Here is a 24374-nt window from a genome sequence, read left to right as displayed (position 1 = left end):
CTGAGCCAACCTGCCCTTGTAGAGCCCTGTGGAAAATTGTTTTCAGTTGTTGCATTACCTTGCTGCTGTTCCTTTTTTACTATGTCTTGACTTAAAAAATTCTCACCTCATCTTCAAATACCACTATAGCTAGAGACGAGCAAGAATATAATCTCCTCCAACCTCCACAGACCTTGGATATATCTGCATTTTTCTAATACTGGTCTCTTGTGTGTTCCAAATTAAACTTGCTGCATCGTTGGTGTCCATGTCTTTAGTTTTCAAAGCTCCAACCTCTGGAATTTCCTGTGTATAGCTCTTCGTCTCCCCACTTCATTTTCTACCTGTAAGGCATTTCTCGAAAGCTACTCCTTTTGACTAAGCTTTTAGTTCATGTCCCTTATTGTCCTGTGAGTTTCCTTAAGACATTTTATTATGCTATAGGTGCTATATGAGTGTGTTGTTGAATGGCTAGAAGGCATAATTACTACCATTAAGTTGCACAACAACGTTTCAGCTCTGAGAATGGGACCTTGCTCAGTGTGATGAGGATGAATGTTGGGAAGTGGGAACTTTTCTGTCATCGAAGATAACAACTTTTTTCTTTTACATCAATGACTACGTTATTGCTACTTGCTGCTCTCATCTGGAACTGGAAAAAATAATCAATTTTACATACGACTTCTACTTATTGCTCACCTGTCTCATCTGCTTCTCTTCCCTTTCTTGAATTTTCTGTCTCTAATTCCAGGATGAGTTATGTATTGATATTAACTACAAACATTTCAATTCCTGCAGCTACCTCAACTACATCTCCTAATGCCTTCCTTCCATAAGAACTTTATTCGATTATTTTTGTTTCTCTGTGTCAATCACATCTGCTGTGATGACGCTGCCCTTTTATAGTAGTACCTCCTGACATGTTTGCCTTTTTCCAAATTTTGGAATGTCCTCCCTTTGTGGTGCGTAGGGTCCTCAACAATTTCCAACCCAATTCCCTCACTCTTGCCTTCATCCCTTTTCCTTTATCACAGTTCTGTGATTAGTATCATTTTTATCCTCTGCTCCCACTCCACTAGACTTCCATTTCAATGGATCATGCTCCAACATTTCTGCCAGGTCCAGAAATGATGTCACCACTATACATGTCCTCTCCATCCCAAACAGCAATCCAGAGAGGCTATTTCATTAATGGCAACCTGGTCAACTCAGGTGCCCCAGAACCTCAACCCTGTCATGTGGCACATTCCCATGCAATTGCAGGAGGTGTAATGTTGGCTGTCCTACTCTTCACTGGCCAAGGTAGCAAACAATCCTTCCAGGTGAAGCAGTTCATTATTTCTTTATTTATTTATTTCAATCTAGCCAAATATATTTGTGTTCCTAATGTGATCCCCTCAACATTGGGCAGACAAAACACAGGCTGGCTGACCATTTTGTGGAACATCTCTGTTTGGTCTACATGCATGATCTTATCCTGCCAGTCACTTGTCATTTCAAGACAATGTCTTGGCTTCATGCTCATATTACTATCCTAATCTTGCTGCAATATCCTGGCGAAGCCCAGTACGGGCTGGAGGAACAGTAATTCATTTTCCTTCTAGTATCAGCATCAAAGTCATAAACTTTAGACCAGGAATTCTGTTCTCCATCTTGCTTTGCGTCCAGCAACTGTGATTTGCTTCAGCAGACTGACTGTTAGTACCTGCTTTAGAACTTTTCTCTGGGCCTATTTCTCCACTAACGTTTTTAAACAAGCCTGGTTTTAACATTTTCAAAAAATGAATAAATGTATCTATAATGTCATTGTCAATGCAGTGAATAACTTTGTCAAGCAACCTTGGGTGACATTTAATATCAAATGCGTCAACACAAAACAAAAGTTTTTAAAAAAAAGTTGGGAAGCACAGTAAGCAGTGCAGTGTGAATAGAAACAGGTTCATAGGGAAAATGGTGTCAAATATAAGAAAATTTGACATTGTCTTCCTTCATTTCAAAGTTGATAATCTGGAATATTTCTAAATGGTGAAAACTGGGAATAAGTAAAGAAAGATTTCCCATTTGCGAACTGAATGTCTGGAAGATTAATTTTGGCTTTTGTAGGTCCAGGCTGACTAAAATTTGAGGAATTAAATATGAGGGTAGGTTCAGCATAAAGCTGATTTGTATTCCATTGGGTTTGGAAAAGAGAGGGATTATCTAAGCAAGGGTTTTAAAAATGATAAAAGAATTTGATGCAATAAGTTTAGAGAAACAATCCCCTTTAGTGAGGGGATTCCGGCCAAAAGCTATGAATGAACAAATTAAAGCAGGCAGCTAAGGGTTGAAAATCTGGAACCAGTGAATACATGTCTTACAGTAGTAGAAATCTGAAACTTCTTTCCACAGTCTCCTCTCTTGGATCTTCGGTCAGTTGTTGGTTTGATGTCTGATCACAAGATTTTTTTATTTTTAGGCATGGAAAGAGATAGAGCAGAGATGGGTAGATGAGTTCAGGTTCTAATCTTCCAAAGTCTAACTGATGGAGCAAGCTGTCGAGGCAAATTTAGTTGCTGTTTTTCTTAAATGTAACCTCACCATAGAAGAAGGGACGGAAGTGGACAATGCGGCAGAAATGAAAGAAGTTGGCCAGAATATCCAGTCCAAAGTGGAAAAGCAGTTGTAAAACAGAGATAAAGAAAAAAATAGGTAACATAGTCATAGAAATATTTAGACATTTATTTAGATACTTGACTTGTTCTTTTTTTTTTGCAGAATCCCAAAGCTCTGTGAAAGGAATGAATCAAACTGAAATAAATAATGCACATCCAGAGTACATTGCGTTTGTAGTGGTACCTGTCTTCTTTCTAACAGGACTTCTGGGAATATTTATCTGCCACATTCTGGCAAAAAAAGGTTATCGATGCACAACAGACAGAGAGTCAGAATGTGGTGAAAAGGTTGCTGACACTCAGATGGGTAAGGGTATCAATTAATGAGGTAACCACTAAAACTAGTTAAATTTGGACTGACGACACGAAATGTATTGGTGATTAATGGACATTTATTTTAAAACTGATATTCAATGAAAGTGAAGGTTATTTCTTCCATCCAGTCATTGTTTAGATAGGAGTTTGAAGACTGACTCAGGGATTTAAAATCAATTACAGAAACTGCTTCTGATATTATGTAACAGTTTCAGAACTGAAGCGACAGACTGTCTGTCTCCTTCTGTATATTTACAAGTTATAGTAGAACAAAGTTATGAAGTAGGTGTAATGGCGATGAATTACATAGAATCCCTGCAGTGTGGAAACAGGCCCTTCAGCCCAACAAGTCCACACTGACCCTCCGAGCATCCCACCAAGACCCATTCCTCTTATAACCCACCTAATCTACACATCCCTGAACACTATGGGCAATATAGCGTGGCCAATCCACCTAGCCTGCATATCTTTGGACTGTGGGAGGAAACGGGAGAACCTGGAGGAAGCCCATGCATACACAGGAAAATGTGCAGACTCCATACACAGTCACCTGAGGGTGGAATTGAATCCAGAACCCAGTGCTAAACACTGCACATGGATCATCCAAACTGGGAAAGGCATACAGAAAATCTGTAGTTAGGTTAGAAAAATCAGTAAGAACAATAATTATTGCTCTGGAAAATTTTAAATGTTCATTCTTTGACTTAGAGTTAGTACATAAGGAACAAAAATTGATCTTCCTAATATGAAATTGTGAAGAGCTAGAGAAATTCAACAACCACTGTTCATGTTGTTACACTCCGCTTTATTTTTATTATATTGGTTTTTAGATTTCTGCGATAGTGGTGAGTGCAATGCCGACACAGTTGGACAAATGGTGCATTATATTATGAAAAATCCAGGTAAGTCTTTATTGTAAAACTGTAGTGTATTTTTTACATCTGAGCGGGAGTGAACCATTATGATTCTGAAAACTTCATTTATTGAGTGTAGTTCATCTGTGACCTAACTCCGTATCCCCACCTTTAACCTTTATCTCTTATCTTCAGTTAACAAAACAGTGCTGATGACTCGCCTTGAAACATTAACTATTCTTCTGTCTACAGATGCTGCCAGACCTGCTGAGTTTCTCTGGCACTTTGTTCTTCTTTCAGATTCTCAGCATCCGCAGTTCTTTGTTTTATTTTGAGGGGAGATCTGATACAAGTGTACAAGATTGACGGACTTAGATAATTATAGAAATAGCTGATGAGAATGGCTGATCATCCAGTAGTTGGACCGTCAGATTTAAAATTTAGGACAGGAAATACAGAAGAGATGAAAAGAGGAACTATTTTACAAAAGTGACCAATGTCTTGGCTCTTGCTGCCTAAGACGGTGATGGAAATGTAGACTATTAACAGCTTCAAAAAGAAATTGAATGGATAGTTGAGGGAATTCAAGATGCTGGGTTGTAGGAATAGAGCTGAGGAATGGACCTGCCTAGTTTGTTGTAGGAAGAGGTTGGGCTTGATGGACCAAATTGTCACCACCAGTGCCATAACGATAGCCCTATAAAACGTTGGCATTCATATTACATCACTATTTCCGTGATTGCATCTTCAAAGATTACAGCTGTGCGGCCTGTTTCACTGTCACTTCCCAAGTTTGTGTGTTTTTGGCAGCTTTATACAGAAATGACAACAATTATAGATAATTTAATAGTTACAACTGCAATTTCAAGGCTTTTCCATTCATGCAAACTATGTTTGGACTATGTGACCCTTAAATAATTTGCTTTCTTGTTTGTATTGTACTTTTGAATTTCTAGCTCAAACTTGTTTGAAATTAACCACACTTCAAAAAAGTATACTCTTTCTCTCCCTATTGATGCCATGTCTCTTTTCATACTTGTCATTCTTTTAATCTTGATTTTAACCTTTTATTTGTTAGGATTCTGTTCTATTTCCAAGTCAACTTGTCATAACATTTTGTGGCATTAATTAGACTGAGAAAATATACCTGAATTTGAGCAAGCCATCAAAATTAATTTGATTTAAATTGTCAAGTTTCAAATATCTATAATTCAGTTTTGGAGTAAATGTTGTTTTCCGTCCTTGCAGCTAATGCTGAAGCATTACACGCTATGTTAGACCATCGTGCAGAAAGGTAAGTTTGACTTTAAAGACCTTTTATTAATAATACAACTTCAAATTTTGCAAAAATGCTCAAACTTGGCATTTATATAAACCTTTTTCTAAACCTCAACAATTACTTACGTTTGATCATTTCTATAAAATTACATTTAATGATGAATCTGACATATTTTAGTATTTGTCTTGTCTTGTGATTTTTTTTGTTCTTCAACTGAAGCTTGTGCCCTGTTAAGAATACATGCATTGGTCAAACATCTGGAGTGTGAATAGGAGGAAAATCTCAGTTTTTTTTTGTCACTGGGAGTATCTCAACACAAATTCAAAGATGCTGTAGTATTTATGTTTGTGCTCAGGCTGCTCACTACCTTTATCATCTCTGCGTAAAATGTGCTAGAAGTAAAAGAGACCTGGTTCCATTGTTGCTATCTGAGTTTCAAGTAAACTTTTCATCTTTTAAAGGAATTAATAAAATGGTGAGTACACTATCCCTAGAATCTTCCCCTTTTGAGAACCTGAGTATTCATATTATTATCAATTTAGGTATTCTTGTGTAGAGAATTTGCCAAGTATGTTTACTCCTCCCTGGAAGATAGTGGTAAGATGACTTTTTTTGTGTGTTTTGAACAATCATTTGACAAATGATATGCCCTATTAAAATTCTCTTTATACACAACAAAAACCTTCTTTATTCCTTTTTGAAAATGTGCAGCAAACTTCAATAAGTGGGGCCCTTATCATCTTGTGCATTGTCATGCTTGTACAATGAAAAAGATTGATATGTGCATGTCCTGTGTGAAAACTTCTGGGTAGGGCCTTTGTCGTAAAGAGACGTGCAAGATAATTGATGGCTGTAGTTGGTGTGTTAGTATTATAAATTGAGTTAAGCACTGTTCAAAGAAGGATATAATTGACCATAATTTGTAATTTTCTTCTTTCATATAGTTACTACTGGCTAACTACAGCATTTATTACTTCTCCCTAAATTCCCTTGAGAAGGTAGAAGTAAGCTGCCGGCTTGAACTGCAGTAGTTAAAGTGCTGTCAGCACATCCATAGGGAAGATATTAGGACAGAATTTCCAAGATCTTGTCTCAGCAGAGGTGAAAGAACAATGATATATTTCCAAGTCAGGACTGTGTGGGGCTTGGAAGAGAATTTGCAGAAAGCTTTTAAAGTAGATGTTTTCCCAGGGTAAATAGTCTGCGTGAAATGTCAGCCTTCAATCTTATGAGTGACTTCAGTTTACACACATTGGGTTTAGAATGATGTGGGAGCAACTATGGTGAGAGAAAAAAATATTTGAAGTTAGACATTATCTACTACATGATCCAAATTATTTAAAGGGACTACTAGGGAAAGAAGTGGCATTAAACTTAGTACTTGTAGTAATAGGAGCTGTTGGTATAAATTAGACTACTTCAAAAATAGTGATCACAACATGGACATAATTTCGTATTGGGTTAGGCAAAGGAGTAGAGTATTAAATGTGAACTTTGAGGGAATAAGGAGCAGGCTGAACATTGGGCCACACTTCCAAAATGGTTGAACATCATAAAAATGGAAGGTTCTTGGAAACACTCTGTAATCAATGAAAAGAAACCAAATGCTACTTGAAAAGATTAAGGAGTGACAAAAAGAAAAAGAAACTGAAAAGATCCACTGGGAAAGTATTGCAAGAGGAAAGGGAAAATACCTTTCCTTCAATAAAAGTCAATGATTAGAGAGCAGAATACAGAAATAAAGTTCGGGAACCTAAGAAATTAGTGAGGAAAGCCAACATGAAAAGATAAGGAAACAGTGGGACATGCAAAAAATGTCAGAAGTAATTCAGTCGCGTTATCAAGGGATAACCAGTGTACTAAAGATACATTTTGTCCTTCTACTTATTAACAGAGCTTAACACAGACTTTGTTGCGTTGAAGCAGAATTCCACAGTCAAAATAATAAGATTTTAAGAAAAGTTAATTTTAGCTGAATAGCATGAACAACTTATTGGAAGTTAAGACCATCAGTCCAAGCAGGTTGATGGCTTACGTAGTTTTTGAGGGAAAAGCCTAGATATTATATTGAGATGATGTTACCCTTTACAGCTAGGTTTCAGAGGACAAAACAATTTGTTCTAGGAACTGATCAGGAAACTAAACTTCCTGGGAGATAAACAGTAGAGAAACAAATACTGAATAAGAAGCTTATTGTATGAAACATCTTTTTCAATGCAGTTTAATTTAGAGCAAACTAGATGCATAGAATATCTCCTTTGGAAGAATTTAACTGAATTTCTTTTGTTTGCTAAAAGCATTTAAAATCCTAATAACTTGTGGATTTTAAGAGTTGCTGCATCACAGCTTAACAACATTGAAAAAAAGAAAGCTTTGACCCAAGGTGGCTATACTTAGGAAATCAGTCACCTGTGTTGAACTGGCATCTATAACCATGAGAATGGTTGGAAGAAATTTGAAGAGAATAACTTGTTTGAAGTAAATGGATGGCACAAGAAATCTCCACCCTCCGACTTTGGTTAACCTTTCAATATCTGTTCAGTATTTGCCTCGGATTTCTCTGGAACATAAGCCAGATGGGTGTGGAAAACTGCTTCAGTTGAGAGATTTGGTTTAGAGTTTAAGTAACTGTAATGTACCTTTATGATCTAAGAGCGAGTATAATTATTATTCTTCATGTTCCTTTGATATTTGTATATAAACTGTTTTGGTTTTAAAAATCAACCTTTTGTGGCTTTATTCCTTCAGTGACTATTCGAATTTTCAGATTTCAGAAACTGAGTAAATCACAGGCATATTGCTCAGTTAGTAACACTCTTGCTGCTGAATCACTTAAGGAGTGCATTTTAGTTCTGACAAGGTATAGTGCAGTTGGTGGCACTGCCTTTGAATGAGACATTAACTGAGGCCCCATGCAGCCTGTTTGGGCAGATGTACAAGATCTAGTGGCACTATTTTGAAGAACAAAGAGGACGGTTTTCCCTGGTGACCCTCTAGTCAACATCGCAAACACAAATTATCTGGCTATCACTTGTAGTAAGATGGCGGTGGAATAGGGCTTCTGAGTCCAAGATGCACCTGCTTTTCTCTTTTTTTTTTGTTTTGAACCTCTCATCTCTTTTGCGTTCTCTTCTATTTTGTTTTACTTAGCTCTTGGGGGAGAGTTTGGTTGCGGTGGCAGTGAGTAGGCCCAGTAGCATGGACTTGTAGAAGCTTTGGAGTTTGGCTTCCCAGCAGGCTCTGCATCATCGAGGCAGTCCTAGTGCCGACTCATGGCTACTTCAGCAGAGGCAAGTTTGGGTTCCCAGAGGCATCTGCCTCCAAGACAGAGGCAACTTTGGCCCCGATATGAGACCCGGCGGCATCAGCTGCTGCTGCATCAGTGAAGTGGCCCAAAGCAGGCTCATGGCAGTGGTGAAGTTGAGTTTGGGCTGTTGTGGTACCCGTCACAAGCAGTGACACCTGCATTGGTGATGAAAGTGCTGAAGAGTGGTGACTTTTGTTCCAGTGGCAGCATGGCGAAGGGAACTTGGGCCTGGCTACCAGGTCCATGGCTCATGATGGAGCACTTAACAAGACAGGCTGTAAAGTTGGACAGTTTCTTTATTTCCTCATTTTTCGGCCTTTCTATTCTCTGTTTTGGTTTATTATTTTAAGATGGCACCAGAAAATGATATGGCACTTTCAAGGTGAGAGCAGAAGAGTTTAAAGGAAGATATGCATGGAAAGTTCTTTACGCAGAGAGTAGTGAGTGCCTGAAACGCATCGCCAGCAGAGGTGGTAGAGGCGGGCACAATAGCTTCTTTTAAGATGTATGTAGACAGATACATGAATGGGCAGGGAGCAGTGATATAGATCCTTGAAAAATAGGTGACAGGTTTAGAAAGAGGATCTGGATCGGTGCAGGTTTGGAGGGCTGAAGGGCCTGTTCCTGTGCTGTAATTTTCTTTGTTAGTTTTTTTTGTTTTTCACTGTATCTTCTAATGAAAGATGCATGTTAATAAATAAATCAAAGCATATAATTATGCTGCTGTTTGTTTGGGCTTGTTCTGCATAAATTAACTTTTTCTTGTATCAGGTCAATGAATATACTTCAAAAATATTCCACTGGCTGTATTCCCTCAGGACATCTGGCTGATATGAAACAAATAGCTATCCTTGTTTTATGACGTGGTGGGAATCTTAGTGTTGAAAATGAGAGCTATGGATTCATGCTGGAATCAGTGGATTTGGGAACTGTGACTTGATATTCAATAAAGGGGTTGATGAAGTCCATCTATAAAAGTCAAAGCAAAGGGACCTATAGCTTAAAATCCAGTGTAAGGTAAGAATCATAGAATTGTTACAGTGTGGAAATAGGCCCCCTGACCCAACAAGTCCACATCAACTCGCAGAACATCCCAACCAGACCCATCCCCCTCTTACCCACTCTACACACCACTGAATGCTATGGGCAATTTAGCATGGCCAATCCATCTATCCTGCACATCTTTGGACTGTGGGCGGAAACTGGAGCACCTGGAGAAAACCCACGCAGACATGGGGAGAATGTGCAAACTTCACACAGACAGTCGCCTGAGGGTGGAATTGAACCCAGGTCCCTGGTGCTGTGAGGAAGCGGTGCTAACCAGGGAGCCACCATGCATTCATTATGGTTTTGAGGGAGCAAATGAAGAATCATTTGGAGAATTGAGTCAGCATAGCTTGTATTTGGACAAGCAATGAGTATTCCTGATGGCCTTGTGGATGGGATAATTTAGGGAGCTGGGAGGTGAGTCACTCACTTCATGTTTCTTGACCTCTGAATTGCTCTTGTAGCCACATGCTTGTTTGTTTGTTGTTTGTTTATTTTATCATTAATGGGATGTGGTTGCCTTTGGAAATGCCATTATTTATTGCTCACCTCCAATCACTAAGGGGGCAACATGGTTGCTCAGTGGTTAGCCTGCTGCCTTACAGTGCCAGGGACCTGGGTTCAATTCCAGCATCCGGCAACTGTGTGGAGTCTGCGTGGATTTCTTCTTCCAGGTACCCCAGTTTCCTCTGACAGTCCAAAGATGTGCAGTTTAGGTGGATTGGTCATGCTAAATTGACCATAGTGCCCAGGATGTGTAGGTTAGGTGGATTAGCTTTGGGCATTGTAGGGATAGGATAGGATGCTCCTCAGAGTTGATGTGGACTTGTGGACTGTTTCCATGCTGTACAGATTCTAAACAATTTCACTTGCAAAGGTGGTCATGAGTTATTGCCTTTAATTGCTGGAGTCTGTGGTAAAGGTATCCCAAAGGAGTTTGTGCCTCGTTGATAAAGGCAATGTATTTCCAAATCCATCTGGTATTAGACTTGGTGAAGAACTTGAAGGTTGGGTCCGTGGCCCTTGTTGTGGGTATGGGAGATGAGTTGCTGTGGTGTATCATATAGTTGGTGTACACAGCTGTCAGTGAGTGACATCCCACTCACTTCTTGTACTGAAGGCAATCTACAGGGGTGCTTTGTGCATGGTATTGGAGCTGTGTTTATTTGGGCAAGTTGAGCATACCCCATCCCACACCAAAACAAAAAGTACTGGAGAATCCCAGCAGGTCTAGCAGTATCTGATTCAAAATAGTCACTCCCTCTCCACATGGATGCTGCTAGACCTGCTGAGTTTCTCTGGCACTTTGGTTAAAATTCAGGTCTTCAGCAACTGCATAACTTTATTTTCCATCACATTCCTGACTTCTGACTTGCCAAACTTGCAAAGCATGAGAAGTTACCACAGAATGTCAATTCTTAGATAATGCTACCTCCCAGGAATTTGGTGAGGGATTCAGCAATGATCGTGCTGTTGAAGAAAGATGTCCAGCCTCCCCCTTGTTGGAAATTATTATGAGTAGCAAATAACATAAGCACCACTAGTTGGTAAAAGTCTGAATGTTGTTGTGCTCTTGGTGCATGATGGCAAGCTCTGTTTCATTATGGGGAGTTGCAAACTGGGCTGAAGACTAGTCAATCATCAGGGACCATCCACAATTCTGACCTTTTTATGATGGAGGATGAGGTAGCTGAGGATGGATGGTGTTGGGCTCTGTCCTCAGTAATCTCCTGTACCAGTGTCGTCCTCCTAAGAGGTTTCTTCTCAAGTAATCAAAATAGTCAATCTTTGCAATGGTATAATTTAGCCATTGAAGGGATTTATTGATTCCTGTTGACTTAGATTTTACTGCAAATGATTGATGGTAGACTCTGAGCGCTACTTTACTGTCAAGGACTGTCATTTTCACCTCATCTCTGGAACTCTGCTCTTTGGCCACAGTTGAACTAAGAATGAAATGTTGTGAGGAAGGGTTACTGGACACAAAATGTTAACTCTGATTTTTCTTTCTTCATGTGCTGCCAGACCTGCTGAGCTTTTCCAGCAACATCTGTTTTTGTTCCTGATTTACAACATCCACTTTTTTTTTGGTTTTTATTAAGAATGTAACAACACCTGGGCTCTGTCAATTTCGAAGATAGGAATGTATTATGACTGAGAGAGGAATATGCTGCCAATCGATCCTTGCTATTCCACGAGTTGTACTTGTAATGTAAGTTAGTTGGTTTAATTACCAAAATGGCAAATTGATTCACCTTTAGTACTACTATCCAGAATAAATGAGGCATCCACAGACTACTTTTAAAGCATTGATTATTTTGAGTCATGAAACAAAATCTTAATAATTAAAGCAAATAGCAAGTACCGATTAACATCTAAGATGCAATTCAAAATTGAAAAATATCCCTTTAATCCCAAACGCAGGTGTGCCTAAAAAATATAAGTAAGACGAGTCTTTGCAGAGGTAATTTTTCTTTTTTAAAACCTGAAGTGATGATAACACCTGTAGGCCAGGGCTCCACTCTTTTCCTCATTACTGAAGTCCCTCATCCCAGTTTTGAAGAAGGGCCAATAGACTTGAATCATTAACTCTATGCCTTCTGGTCACAGATGCTGCCAGACCTGCTGAGTTTCTCTGGCAATTTTATGTTTGTTTGTTTCATCATTCCTGGAACTGTTCTCAAATCTAACTGTACCAATACTCAAAATTTAATATCCTTCTTAAAGTGTAGAATTTGGTACACTATTCAAGTTTATCTCTTGTTTGTGGTTTATAAATTTTGAGTAAAATTTTTGCCTCCTTTCCTGTTAGCTTGTCCAACATCTTAGTGCCCACTTTTCAGTAATATTACACTTCAACGAAGTAATTTGCATGTTTAGCTACCTTCAAAATCTCAATGCAACCTGTTGAGGCTGACATTACTTTGGGTTCATCTACTTCATACGTCCACGAGCTTCTGCACCAACTGCTAAAAGACAAATGCCTGAAGAATAGTTCAGTAATCACAATTACAACAAGATGTCATTAATGAATTAAGTTGTGAAATTAATTTGACTGTAGGCCCAATTTCTATTCTTTAGATTACTGCTGCAGCATCCATTGAGTGAGAACAGTGAATTGCAGCTTTGCATGTTTATTAGAGCCTCGTACTTTCATTCTTGGAACTAATCAGACATTCAGAAGTAACAGAAATGCTGAAAGTGGGAAATAAGTAAGAAGGCAGAATATGTGATTATGCTTTGATTTGCAGTAAAAATTCACCCCATATTTTTACCTATGGATTTTGATTTTGCTACATCTTCAAGCTAAGCTATTTTATTTCCTGTTTTACATTATTCACAATTAATTGATTTTGAAATTCTCACTCTGTAGCATACTTTCTGCAAAAGGTGGGGTTACTTTGATTCTTTATTGGATGTGATCACGAATTGCAAGCCTGGCATCTGTTTCCCATCCTAATTGAAATGCTTACCAGAATCATTGAGAGCAGTGGCAAGATTGTACAGTTTGTGTAGGCTGTTTCAGAGGTTAATTGAATGCTACTCAGTCAGAAAAAAACAGCAGATTACCTTCTCCAGAGGAAAGAAGTCTGTGTTTTTATGACCAATAGTGATCATTTCATGATTGTTTCTACTAAGATTAGTTTTCAATTTCAGATTGTATTAATTACTTCTAAACTTCACTAGCTGCCCTGGTAGTATTTGAACCTATGTCACCAGGCTATTAACCCATCCCTCTGGATTATTGTAAAGAAGATAAAGTACCCCAAATGCTGGGGATCTGAAATACAAAATAGTAACTGAAAAAAACATGGTAGATTTAGCAGCATTTGTAAAGAGAAAAACAAAATTGATTCCAACGTGTCATCTTGGGGGTTTAGATTAATAGCCCACTGACATTACCATTGCACAACCATCTTCCCTGGTTGTGACCATACGGCATGACATTCCTGAGTGTTCTACGTGAAGGCAAATCCAGTCCTTTGTGCCACCAGACGAAGACCCACATCTACCCTTTGCAGAAAGGAGATCTAACACTTGCTGTTGGCACCAGACTGATCACAAAGACCTTTCAACAATTTGGCAAGGCCCCTGCCTTTGGTCTAAGTCACTATGACATGTAGCCTGGAGCTGTGAATAGTGATGGCAAATATTCCAGTTTATTTCCATCACATGGCTTATCCTCAAACTTAAGATTTCCAAGTGAATGACTGTTTGTTTGGCCACATTATAAGCTTTCCTTACTTGGTCATCAAGTCCAGGAGTAGGACCTGAAATTTGTGTTCCTGTCACTGAGCTGGGGACAGTGTTCACTTTACCACAAGCTGTGAGCAAATTGCAATTTATTAAGCAGAAACTTAAATTGTGGGTGTTAGTGGTTATTGCTGTAATCACTGTGAACTTTAAATACTGTTGAGTACAGTCAGCTTGGTCTTGTTGCACTTATCTAAATACCACTTGGCTATCAAGTGGTATTGACACAGCCCAAGCAGGACATTGCAGCAGAAAGTGTGAGACCCCATGCTGTGTTGTTTGCCTGGTGCTAGGATTCCAGGCATCTGCTCTGGACTGGAGAAGTTGTTGCTGTGAGATGAGGAGGATCAGTTGTTATGGTCCATTGTAAGGGATATAGGTATAACTATGAAAAAGATTTTGCACAGCCAGTGTGAGGAGTAAGGCATCAAAATAAAAACAGAACCTCAATGAAGAGTCAGATGACTTAATTGAAACCAAAGGGCCCTCAGGGATTTGACATGGATGAATTTGGAAAGGATAATTCCTCTTGTGGGAGAATCCAGAACTAGGGGTCATTGTTTAAAAACAATGCAGCATAGTTTTAAGACTGGGGACAGATTGGGATAAACATTGTTTTCTCATGAGGATTGGGAGGAGTGCAGAATCTTAGATTCTTGATTACCAGGAGGATGAAAATATTCAGTCGGAGATATACAGGACTGTAGTGTGTGAGAACAGATGGGCCGTGATCTTGTTGAACGTCAGAGCAAGCTTGAAGGGCTGACTGGCCTCCTCTTGTTCCTTGTATGTATTTCCAACCTGTACTCTTAGTTAGATGAGTAATTAATGCAGAGAATGTTTATAGGAAGAAAAAATATATTTAGAAGATTTGCATTTTTTTGTTCTTTGATTGGAACTGTCCAAAAGGCTGACACTAAGTTATTTTTTTAAAATTGATGAATAGGTTTTCCTTTTGTTTCTTCCTGTGAGGACAAACAATTTACCTAAAATCAAAAATCTATCTTTGTAGAGGAGTAATTTTTCTGCAATTTAATAGTCTAAATTTACAGTTTACGAGAACGCGCAATGTGGTCCTGATAAGTTTCTTGCTTCCAGTTCACCAAAAATTACCACACCCAGAATGGCTTTGACTTGTACCTTGGCTGACTGGGGCCAGTTTCTAAGAATTTTCAAATTTCCACACACCATGCTACGAGTGTTTTTACCAGTCGAGATTGCCTTAATGAAAGGATTTGTTTGACCAACAGTACTTTGGAATTCTGCAATCCTAATTTATAAAGCCCCAAATCCCATGCATGCTATATTTTATTAACATGTTTTTAACCTGCAGTAATCTGTGTGCTTCCATGCTCTCCATTACATCACATCCTTTAAAACTGTACCACTTAATGTCTCCTCGTTCCTACCAAATGTATATCACATCAGTGTGCTGAGTCAAATCTATTTGTTACACGGCCTTGTCTTTGACTTATTGGAGCCTATTGGTATCATCTTCACTGTTCATTGCAGTTCTTAGTTTTGTGCCCTCTGCAGATTTTGAAATTGTGCCCCAGTTTCCCCATGTCCATTTCCTTAGATATCAAAAACAACAGCAGTCCTGGTATTAAATTTTAGAGATTTCCACTCTATACCCAACTCCCATCCAAAAGGACTGTCATTCTGTATTTCCCTGATTATTTCTTTTTCACTGATCTTTGACCAATTTTGTATTCATTCTGCTACTATCCCTTTCATTTATGACCTTTCAGTTTTACTAATCAGTCTATTATGTCTCCCTTTATTGTCATTTTGAAATCCCTCACTAGCATTTCTTTGCTTGGAGGGGCGGAAAAAAGTGACTGGAAAAGTGTTGGGTTTTATGCTGCTGTCAAAGTGGCGGGGCGGGTAGTGGGAAACATGCAATAGATGGTAATGGTGCTATAGGGCAAAGATTGAGGGTCTCCTAATAGTAACAGAGCTAATATATAGCTGAAGGGCATGTGTTGACAGTAGAAAACCAGTCAGCTGTGCTGAGAGCAAAGCCATGGAAATGGAAGATAACAAGGTGTAGAGCTGGATAAACACAGCAGGTCAAGCAACATCAGTGGAGCAGGAAGGCTGACTTTTCGGGCCTAGACATGTCAACCTTCCTGCTCTTCTGATGCTGCTTGGCCTGCTGTGTTCATCCAGCTCTACACCTTGTTATCTCAGATTCTGCAGCTCCTACTATCCATGGAAATGGGACTTTGATGGTGCATCCTCTCTCCAAACCAATCAGAGCCACCTTGCACGTTAGTAATTTCCTTTCTTTCCCTCCGCCAAGGATGCCTCCTCAGCAAGGCAGCGTGCTGTGTCGTACCCACTTCTTCGACATCGGCCTTCACTTCATCCCCTCCCTCCAGAAATGACAGGATTCCCCTTGCCCTCACTAGTCATCCCATCAGCCTTCATGTTCAAAGGATTATCTTTTGCCATAACTGCCACCACTAAACAAACCTTACTCTTTACTCTCACTCAGCATTTCACATAGATCATTTCCCCTCTTTGTACTGTAGTCCACTCCCCTGTCACTTCCAACACCTCTTCAGCTCTATGATACCTTCCCATGCCATCACAGAATTTGTTGCATTTGCCCTTTTCCTTGCCTTCTCACTGTCCAAGATTACAACCACGCTTTCCAGGTGAAGTAGAAATTACTTGTGCTGCTTTCAATCTCGATTACTTACTGTATTTGCTGCTCACAATGTCGCCTTCTCTTCACTGGCTAGACTAAATGCAGACTGTGTAAATGTTTTACAGAACACCTCCATTCTTAATGAGAATTACCCCAACCTTTTGGTCACTTGTCATTTTATTACAGCATTTTACGCTTGTGCTTATGAAAGCCAATATTAGCTGGATGATCAACACCTTATTTTCCACTTCAGCATTTCTACAACCTTTTGGACTCCACATTTGAGCTCAATGACTTAAGACTATGAACTCTGTCCTCCACTTTGATCAGTTTCGTATCCACCATTTACATACACTTGGTACTGTCCCTGATGCTCTCTCCTGCACTTCCCAAATCAATCAAACTGCTATGACTTCTGCAATGCGTGCTTCCTTCTGATGTGGTGAAGGGATTGCAGGATGGTTGCAGCTGTCTGTTCATTCTAATTTGGAAATCTGAGAAAAAGGTGATGTTTTATATAATTGCCATGAGTTTGGGTTTGTTCTATTTTAATGTATTAACTTGGTTTTATTTTCCTTTTTTAATTTTTCATTGAATTTACCAAAAACTAATTATTTTAGTGATAAAAGAACCATTGAAATAACTAATTATAAAGAAGCTGAGTACAATAATTTGTAATACTTCATCACCTTGGTACTTACCTAGAAATTCTTGGGTTTGACAGCTTCAGTCCTTTTGAGTTGGTTTTGAAAATCAGCCTTTTTCTCTCAGTACCAGAATCCTGGTATCACCAAGTTCACAGTTTTCACTCCGTTTGTAATCTACACTAATAACAATTGACCTAGTTCTGTGTCCAAGTTTGTCTAACCACAGAGTATTGACTTAGTTGTTTAATCCACCCCACATACATTTTATTTCTCCAAATCTCCTGTATTAAAACTTGTTTGATATAGTTTGAGATAGAAAGAACTGCAGATGCTGGAGTCAGATCTAGTTTGACTTTGTATGCAGAAGAAATGGAATTAAAATGCATATTTTTGTAAATTAGGTATATTGTCGCCCTCTGGTGATAGTTGTTGATGGCTGTTTTGCAGAAGGACAGTTTGAAATACTTTCTTTGCAACCAACCAATATGTTTTGACAAATTTGTTAAGTAATAGTTTATGGAAAGTGAAGTGGTTCTAAAGACATAAAGTCTTTAAGTGAATGAGCACAGTAGTGAGTGGATGGCTGAATGAGGGGTTAGGTTGGGGGAAGATGATTTTGGAGATTCGGTTGTGATACTCCATTCAGTTGTCTTGGACAGTCTGTTGAGTTAGATGAGGTGTTAATCAGCGTAGCATTCCCAGGGTAAGTACGTTGGCTGGCCCTACATATCTGACCCAAGCCTCCAATCCTGAGGTCAGGATCGAACACCTTCATGTAAATTTTTGGCCAGTGCAAATCAGGGCATTGAAATGTAAAATTCCTGGGCAATTAAAGCACTGGACACACGTCAGGACCTCACTAAGGGTCCATGAGAAATAGGAACAGGCTATTCGGCCTCTTGAGCCTGCGCCGCCATTCGATAGAATCATGGCTGATCTGTCCTCCCTCACCTCCGTTGTCCTCCCTCACCTCCGTTGTCCTCCCTCACCTCCGTTGTCCTCCCTCACCTCCGTTGTCCTCCCTCACCTCCGTTGTCCTCCCTCACCTCCGTTGTCCTCCCTCACCTCCGTTGTCCTCCCTCACCTCCATTGTCCTCCCTCACCTCCGTTGTCCTCCCTCACCTCCGTTGTCCTCCCTCACCTCCGTTGTCCTACCCTTCCCCATAACTCTCGATTGCCCTACTAACCAAGAATCTATCTATTTTGGTCCTTGTGTATGTCTAAGGCTCTGAACCACAATTCTCTGTGGCAAGGAGTTGCAAAAACACACAACTCCCTGAGAAGAAATTTCCCCTAACAGTTTAAAATTGGCATTTATTCTGAGATTGTGCCTGCTGATCTCAAACTCCCACATGAGGCAAAGTCCTCTCAGCATTTACCCTGTCAAGTCCCATAAGAAACTGATAAGTTTCAATGAGAGTGCCTCTCATTCTTCTAACTTCCAATGAGTAATTGGATTTACATGTATTTGGAAAGACGAGGATTGATGAGGGATACACAGCATGGCTTTGTGTGTGGAAAATCATGTCTCACTAACTTGAGTATTTTGAGGCAGTGACAAAGAGAATTGAAGGCAGAATGGTGGATGCTGTCTACATGAACTTTAGTAAGGTGTTCAACAAGGTTCTATATGGTTGACTGGTTAACAAGATTAGATCACAAGGAATACAGGAAGAACTGGCCATTGAGATTCAAATTCGGCTTAAAGCTAGGAAACGGTGTGGTGATGGAGGGTTGCTTTTCAGGCTGGAGACTTGTGACCAGTATTGTGCTGCAATGATCAGCGCTGAATCCATTCTCTTTTGTCATTTATATACATGATTTGGATGTGAATTTAGAGGATATGATTAGTAAGTTTGCAAATGACACCCAAATTGGTGGCGTAATGTACGGTGAAGAAGATTACCTCAGAGTTCAATGGGATCTTGATCAGATGGGCCAATGGGCCGGGGAGTGGCAGATGAAGTTTAATTCAGATACATGGAGGTGCAAAGTATTGGTAGGACAAATCAGGGCAGGACTTAAACACTTAATGGGAAGGTCCTGAGGACTGTTGCTGAATAGAGACCTTGGGGTGCAGGCTCATAGTCCTTTGAAAGTGGAGTCACAGTAAACCAGGTAGTGGAGAAGTTGTTTGGTCAGTGCATTGAGTGTATGAGTTGGGAGGTCACGTTGTGGTTGTACACGACATTGGTTAGGCCACTTTTGGAATGCTGTGTTCAGTTCTGGTGTCCTTGCTGTAGGAAGGATGTTGTGAAACTTGAAAGGGTTCAGAAAAGATTTACAAAAATGTTGCTAGTGTTGGAGGGTTTGAGCTGTAGGGAGATGCTGAATAGTTTGGGGCTATTTTCTCTGAGTGTTGGAATCTGAGGGGTCACCCCTCGGACGTCTATAAAATCATGAAGGGCATGGATAGGGTAAATAGCTAAAGTCTTTTTCCCAGGGTAGAGGTGTCCAAAACTAGAGGGCATAGGTTTAAGGTAAGATGGGAAACCTTTAAAAGGGACGTAATGGACAACTTTTTCAGGAACAAAACAAAGTTGCTAGAAAAGCTCAGCACGACTGGCAGCATCTGTAAAGGAAAAATCAGAGTTATATATGCAGAAAATATGGAGGTGGGTGGGATAGGGAGTAAACGATAGGATAGACCCCAAAGAGAGGGAGAAACAGTTGGACAGACAATGGAGTTGCTAACGATCAGGCTGGGAGGATGAATAGTTGTTAATGGAGACTGTTAGTGACTAACAGCCTGCCATTACACATCCCCTATGTGGTAACAAAGCCTGGTATGTGGGGTAGGGGGCTGGGACATGGAAGAGTTTAGGCCCTAAAATTATTGAATTCAATATTGAGTCCAGAGTGCTGTAGTGTCCCCAAGCAGAAAATAAGGTGTTGTTCTTCCAGCTTGCATTGGGCTTCGCTGGAACACTGCAGCAAGCCAGAGACCAATGTTGGCCAGGGAGCAGGGTGGTGCATTGAAGTGACAGGCAACAGGTAGTTCAGGGTCTTTTTTGCAAGCATAACATAGATGTTCTGCAAAGCGGTCGCCAAGTCTATGTTTCATTTCCCAGTGTAGAAGAGACCACATTGTGAGCAGTGAATGCAGTAGACTAGATTCTGGGAAGTGCAGGTGAAGTGATGCTTCACCTGAAAGGTATGTTTGGACCCTTGGATTTTGGGGAGGAAGGAGGCAAATGGGCAAGTGTTGCACTTTAGTGGTTACAGGGGAAGGTGTCGTAGGGCTGTGGGGGTGGTGTTGTGGGTGAAGGTAGTGTGGACTAGGGTGTCCCGGAGGGAATGGTCCCTGCGGAAGGCAAACAAGGGAGGGGAATATGTCTGGTGGTGGCATCTCACTGGAGGTGGCAGAAATGATCTAATGATCTTCTGGATGTGGATGCTAGTGGGATGGTTGGTGAAGATAAGGGGAATCCTATTGCTGTTGTGGGAGGGAGTAGAAAGGGTCAGGGTGGAAGTATGGGAGATGGGCAACTTTTTCATACAGCGGACAGTGCGAGTATGGAATGAATTACCAGAGGAAGTGGTGGAGACTGATTCAATTATAACATTTGAAAGGCATCTAAATGGGTAAATGAAAAGGAAAGATTGGGAGGGATATGGGCCAAATGCTTGAAAATAGGACCAGGTCAATTGAGGATATCTGGTCAGAATGGATGAGTTAAACCAAAGGGTCTGTTTCTGTCTCTACATCTATGGCTCTGAGTAAGTCATACACTCTAAAGACAATCCCTTGGTACCAGGGATCATGTCAGTGAGTCTTCAATGAACTGACTCCAATGAAATATTACTTCCTTAGTAATTGATTGCAGTGCTTTTTCTACAATTGATCTTAGGCTAATCAGCGTATCCTTCCATGCTTTTTGCTTCTGTCCCATTTTGAATAGGGCTGTCACATTAGCAGTTTTCCAATTTTCTTTCACTTCTCCAGAATCCATGAATTTTTGGAAAATTGAAACCAATGCATCGACTACCTCTTTTGTTACATATTTCAGAATTCTAGGATGCAGGACATCAGGGTCAGGCTGGATGAACACAGCAGGCCAAGCAGCATCTCAGGCGACAGATCTGCTTTTAGCCTCATTAGTTTGTCTAATCAGTGATGGTACTTGATTCCTTCCCCATATTCACTAGTATTAATGGAAGGCTTGAAGTATCATCCACCATAAAAACTGATGCAAAATATCTGTTTAACTTCCCAGTAACCATCTCCTCAGATTCATTTTCTAAGGGGCTTATGTCCACTTTGACCTTCTGTTTGTTTTTATATATTCAACAAAGCTTTTTTCGTCAGTTTTTGTGCATCTTGCTAGTTTGCTTTTGTTGTTGTTTATTTTCTTCCTTTGTCATTTTTTTTAGTGTTCCTTTGCTGGATTCTGAATTTATCCCAGTCTTCAGTGCTATCACTGGCTTTTGTATGCTTTTTCTTTAACTTCCTTGGTTAGCTATGGTTGACTTATCTCGCTTTTAGAATCTTTCCACCTTACTGGTTTGTGTTTTTGTTGAAAATCATGAATTACCACCCACCCCCAAAAGAAAATCTGCCACTGCTTGCTTCCTGCCATTCCTGTTAATCGATCCATCTAGTTCACTTCAGCCAGCCCTATCCTTATTTCATTGTAATTCCCTTTAATTGAGTTAAATGTTGTTGTTTCCAGTCTAAGCTACTCAATCTTAAACTGAATATTAAATTAATTACTTCCTAGGAGATCACTTATTCTGAGGTCATTTATTAAATCTGCCAAAGCCCATTACCAGATCCAGATTGCTTTTATTGATGACTTATAATTTGGTCTAAAGAGTACTTTTTTTAAAAAAAAAAGCTAGAGATTGAATTTTCAGTATTCATGCTGTTACCAGGTATGGAGGGACTGTGTTATTAGGAGAGGTTGATCTAATGTCTGACTGGATAGTTTTCCCAGAAAAACAACAATGTCCACTGTGAACATCCAGCAGTTTGAGCTGTATAAGTTCACACAATTAGCCTGCTCCCTGGTTGGCTCCATGATGTTTTGCTGTAGGAGACTATCCCTAATGTACTCTGAACTTGTAGCTACTCGTTCCAATTTGATTAATCCAATCGACATGAAGATTACAGTTCCCCGTAACTATTGCTCTATTCTTTTTACATACTCCTTTTATAAAGTAGCTACTACTTAGCGTACATTGCTTTTATAAACATCTTTCCCTTGCTGCTCTTTTTTTAAAAATCTCTGCCCAAATGAACTCCTCGTCATCCGAGCCTCAATCGTCTCTCAACAGCCTCATTTTGCCTAATTTTTAATAGGGCTACCTTACTATCTTTTCCATTCCTCCTGTTCCTCTGGAAGATCAAAGATCCTTGAATGTTAAGTTCCCAGTTTTGATTTCTTTCTAACCATTTTTCTGTAATGGCTGTGAGATCATATTCACTAACTGTAACTTGTGTGGTCAAGACACCTACTTTATTCTGAATGCTCATGCATTAAGATACAAAGTTTGTTAAAATACAAAGTGTGTTCTATAATTGAATTTCCCTACACTTTTTTATGGTTCCTTGGTACAATATGACATTCATACATTCTGTCTTTTCCTTTTATTTTCTGGTAATAATTGGTCCTGCATCCTTCCTTCTCCTGTATTTTTGATTTTCTAATATTCCATGCAACTGAACACCCTCCCCACTATTTAGACTAAGGCCCTGGGATCGTTGTGTAATTATGTCCCAGATTGCAACACAAGTCTAGGTTTTGCTCCTGTGGACTTTGGAAAATTTGTTCCCATATTTAATGTTCTTTAGCTTCTGGAAGTTCTCCTGTGTCTTCCATTTTTCAAAATTTCCTTCCATTTCAGTCTCCCTTGTCTCTGTTTTTATCTACAAATGTTTGCACTTGCGTACAGTTTCTTTTTAACAAACTGAAAAATAAATGTTACCTGGAAAAAGTCTGTGGAATTTATCCTCTAGCATGTCTTCAGCTACTTTTTAAAATAAATAAGTGGATTTTAACTCAACCTCAGGCATGTAACCAGTGGAAATACTATGGCTGCACCTTAGTGAATTGTGTGAACTATGCAGCTCAAATTGCTGGATGTTTATAGTGGACATTGTTGTTTCTCTGGACGAATTATCCAGTCAGACATTAGATCAACCCCTCCTCATAACACAGTCCCTCCATACCTGGTAACAGCGTGAATACTGAAAATTCAATCTCTATCGTTTTTTAAAAAAAGTACTCTTTTTAGACCAAATTACAAGTCATCGGTAAAAGCAATCTAGAAGGGGAGGGGGGAAGTCAGGAGGAAATGTAAATCTGTTGAAAGAACTAGTTTGAAGTGTTGGCTATGCTAGTTCTAAGTGCTGTAATACAATTATGTTACACTTAATCTCTGAATTATTTTTATATTTGAACCCTCAAGTTCCACATCAATATTTTTCCAAGATTACCTTTCTGTTTTTTGATCCACCATTTATCTAAGTAGAGAATACATTCATTTACTATTTTAAAGCATTATCTGCCTCCTTGTTTGCATTTCTCAATGAGAAATTCATGTATTAATGAACAAATTCAATTTTAAAAATTAAGTTGGCCATTACATGCAAGCAGGATTTACTTTTCCTAGGACTCGCCCACACCACAATGGAAATACTACGACACCACTGCCAGGAGTGGTAGCAGAATAACTGATATATCTTTTAATACTTTCGTGAAACATTTTGCTTGAAGATCTAATGTATACTGTATACATAACCCTTGATTCCCTTGCTGATTATGTGGAAAGAGCAAGAAAATGAAGTTACTGATTGTCAGATCAGACATGATCTCATTCACGAGTGGATCAGACTGCGCTGAATGGCCTATTTCTGTTTCTTATGGTTTTATAATGTAGAAGTTGCGGGTTGTCTTACAATTGTGATTTCCACGCCCCCCCCACACCCCAAACATACTGTACTCTAAAGCGTTTCTGGAGGCCATGGACTTTACTTTTTTGACATTCATGTTGGTTCAGGTTTACACCAGCAAAGTATTGTAATAGTTTGCTGTTCCTTTCTGCAGTGTGGCTAATGAGCAGAGTCTTGCACTTACTGTAGTTAGGCATATTGGAAGAAATTACAAGTTTATAATTGACTGTTTAGCCATATTAATAACATGCCCTCGTTCACAAGTGGGAGTCAAACCAAAAGTTTCTGACACAAAGGTGAGGAATGCTGCTCACTATGCCACAAACTCTGCAAGCTGCCTCTACTCTATCCCAAGTTTCATAAGATAATACATTTAGTTTTCATTTCCTGAACAGCCATTTGTGTTGCTCTAGTGGCTACTTTTGCTTTGAAGGCTACATCACTAGGAATTTTGTTAAAATGGCCAAACCCATTTGTTATAGGACTCAAG

At 39.6% G+C, this 24374-nt stretch overlaps 1 protein-coding gene across 3 annotated transcripts in view; it reads left to right on the top strand.

Annotated features, from left to right (window-relative positions):
* Positions 1–24374, top strand: part of rell1 (RELT like 1) — a 64913-nt gene that overhangs the window by 24741 nt on the left and 15798 nt on the right. For all 3 annotated transcript variants that reach the window (XM_059647112.1, XM_059647114.1, XM_059647113.1), the window contains exons 2-4: positions 2734–2937; positions 3776–3847; positions 5048–5093. In XM_059647112.1, the coding sequence (XP_059503095.1) occupies positions 2734–2937; positions 3776–3847; positions 5048–5093 (322 nt within the window). The remainder of the gene's footprint in view (positions 1–2733; positions 2938–3775; positions 3848–5047; positions 5094–24374) is intronic.

Source organism: Stegostoma tigrinum, chromosome 1, assembly GCF_030684315.1.
Source record: "Stegostoma tigrinum isolate sSteTig4 chromosome 1, sSteTig4.hap1, whole genome shotgun sequence".
Lineage (NCBI taxonomy): Eukaryota > Metazoa > Chordata > Chondrichthyes > Orectolobiformes > Stegostomatidae > Stegostoma > Stegostoma tigrinum.
Note: the sequence above shows the minus strand (reverse complement) of the source record. Positions and strands in the feature narration are given on the sequence as shown.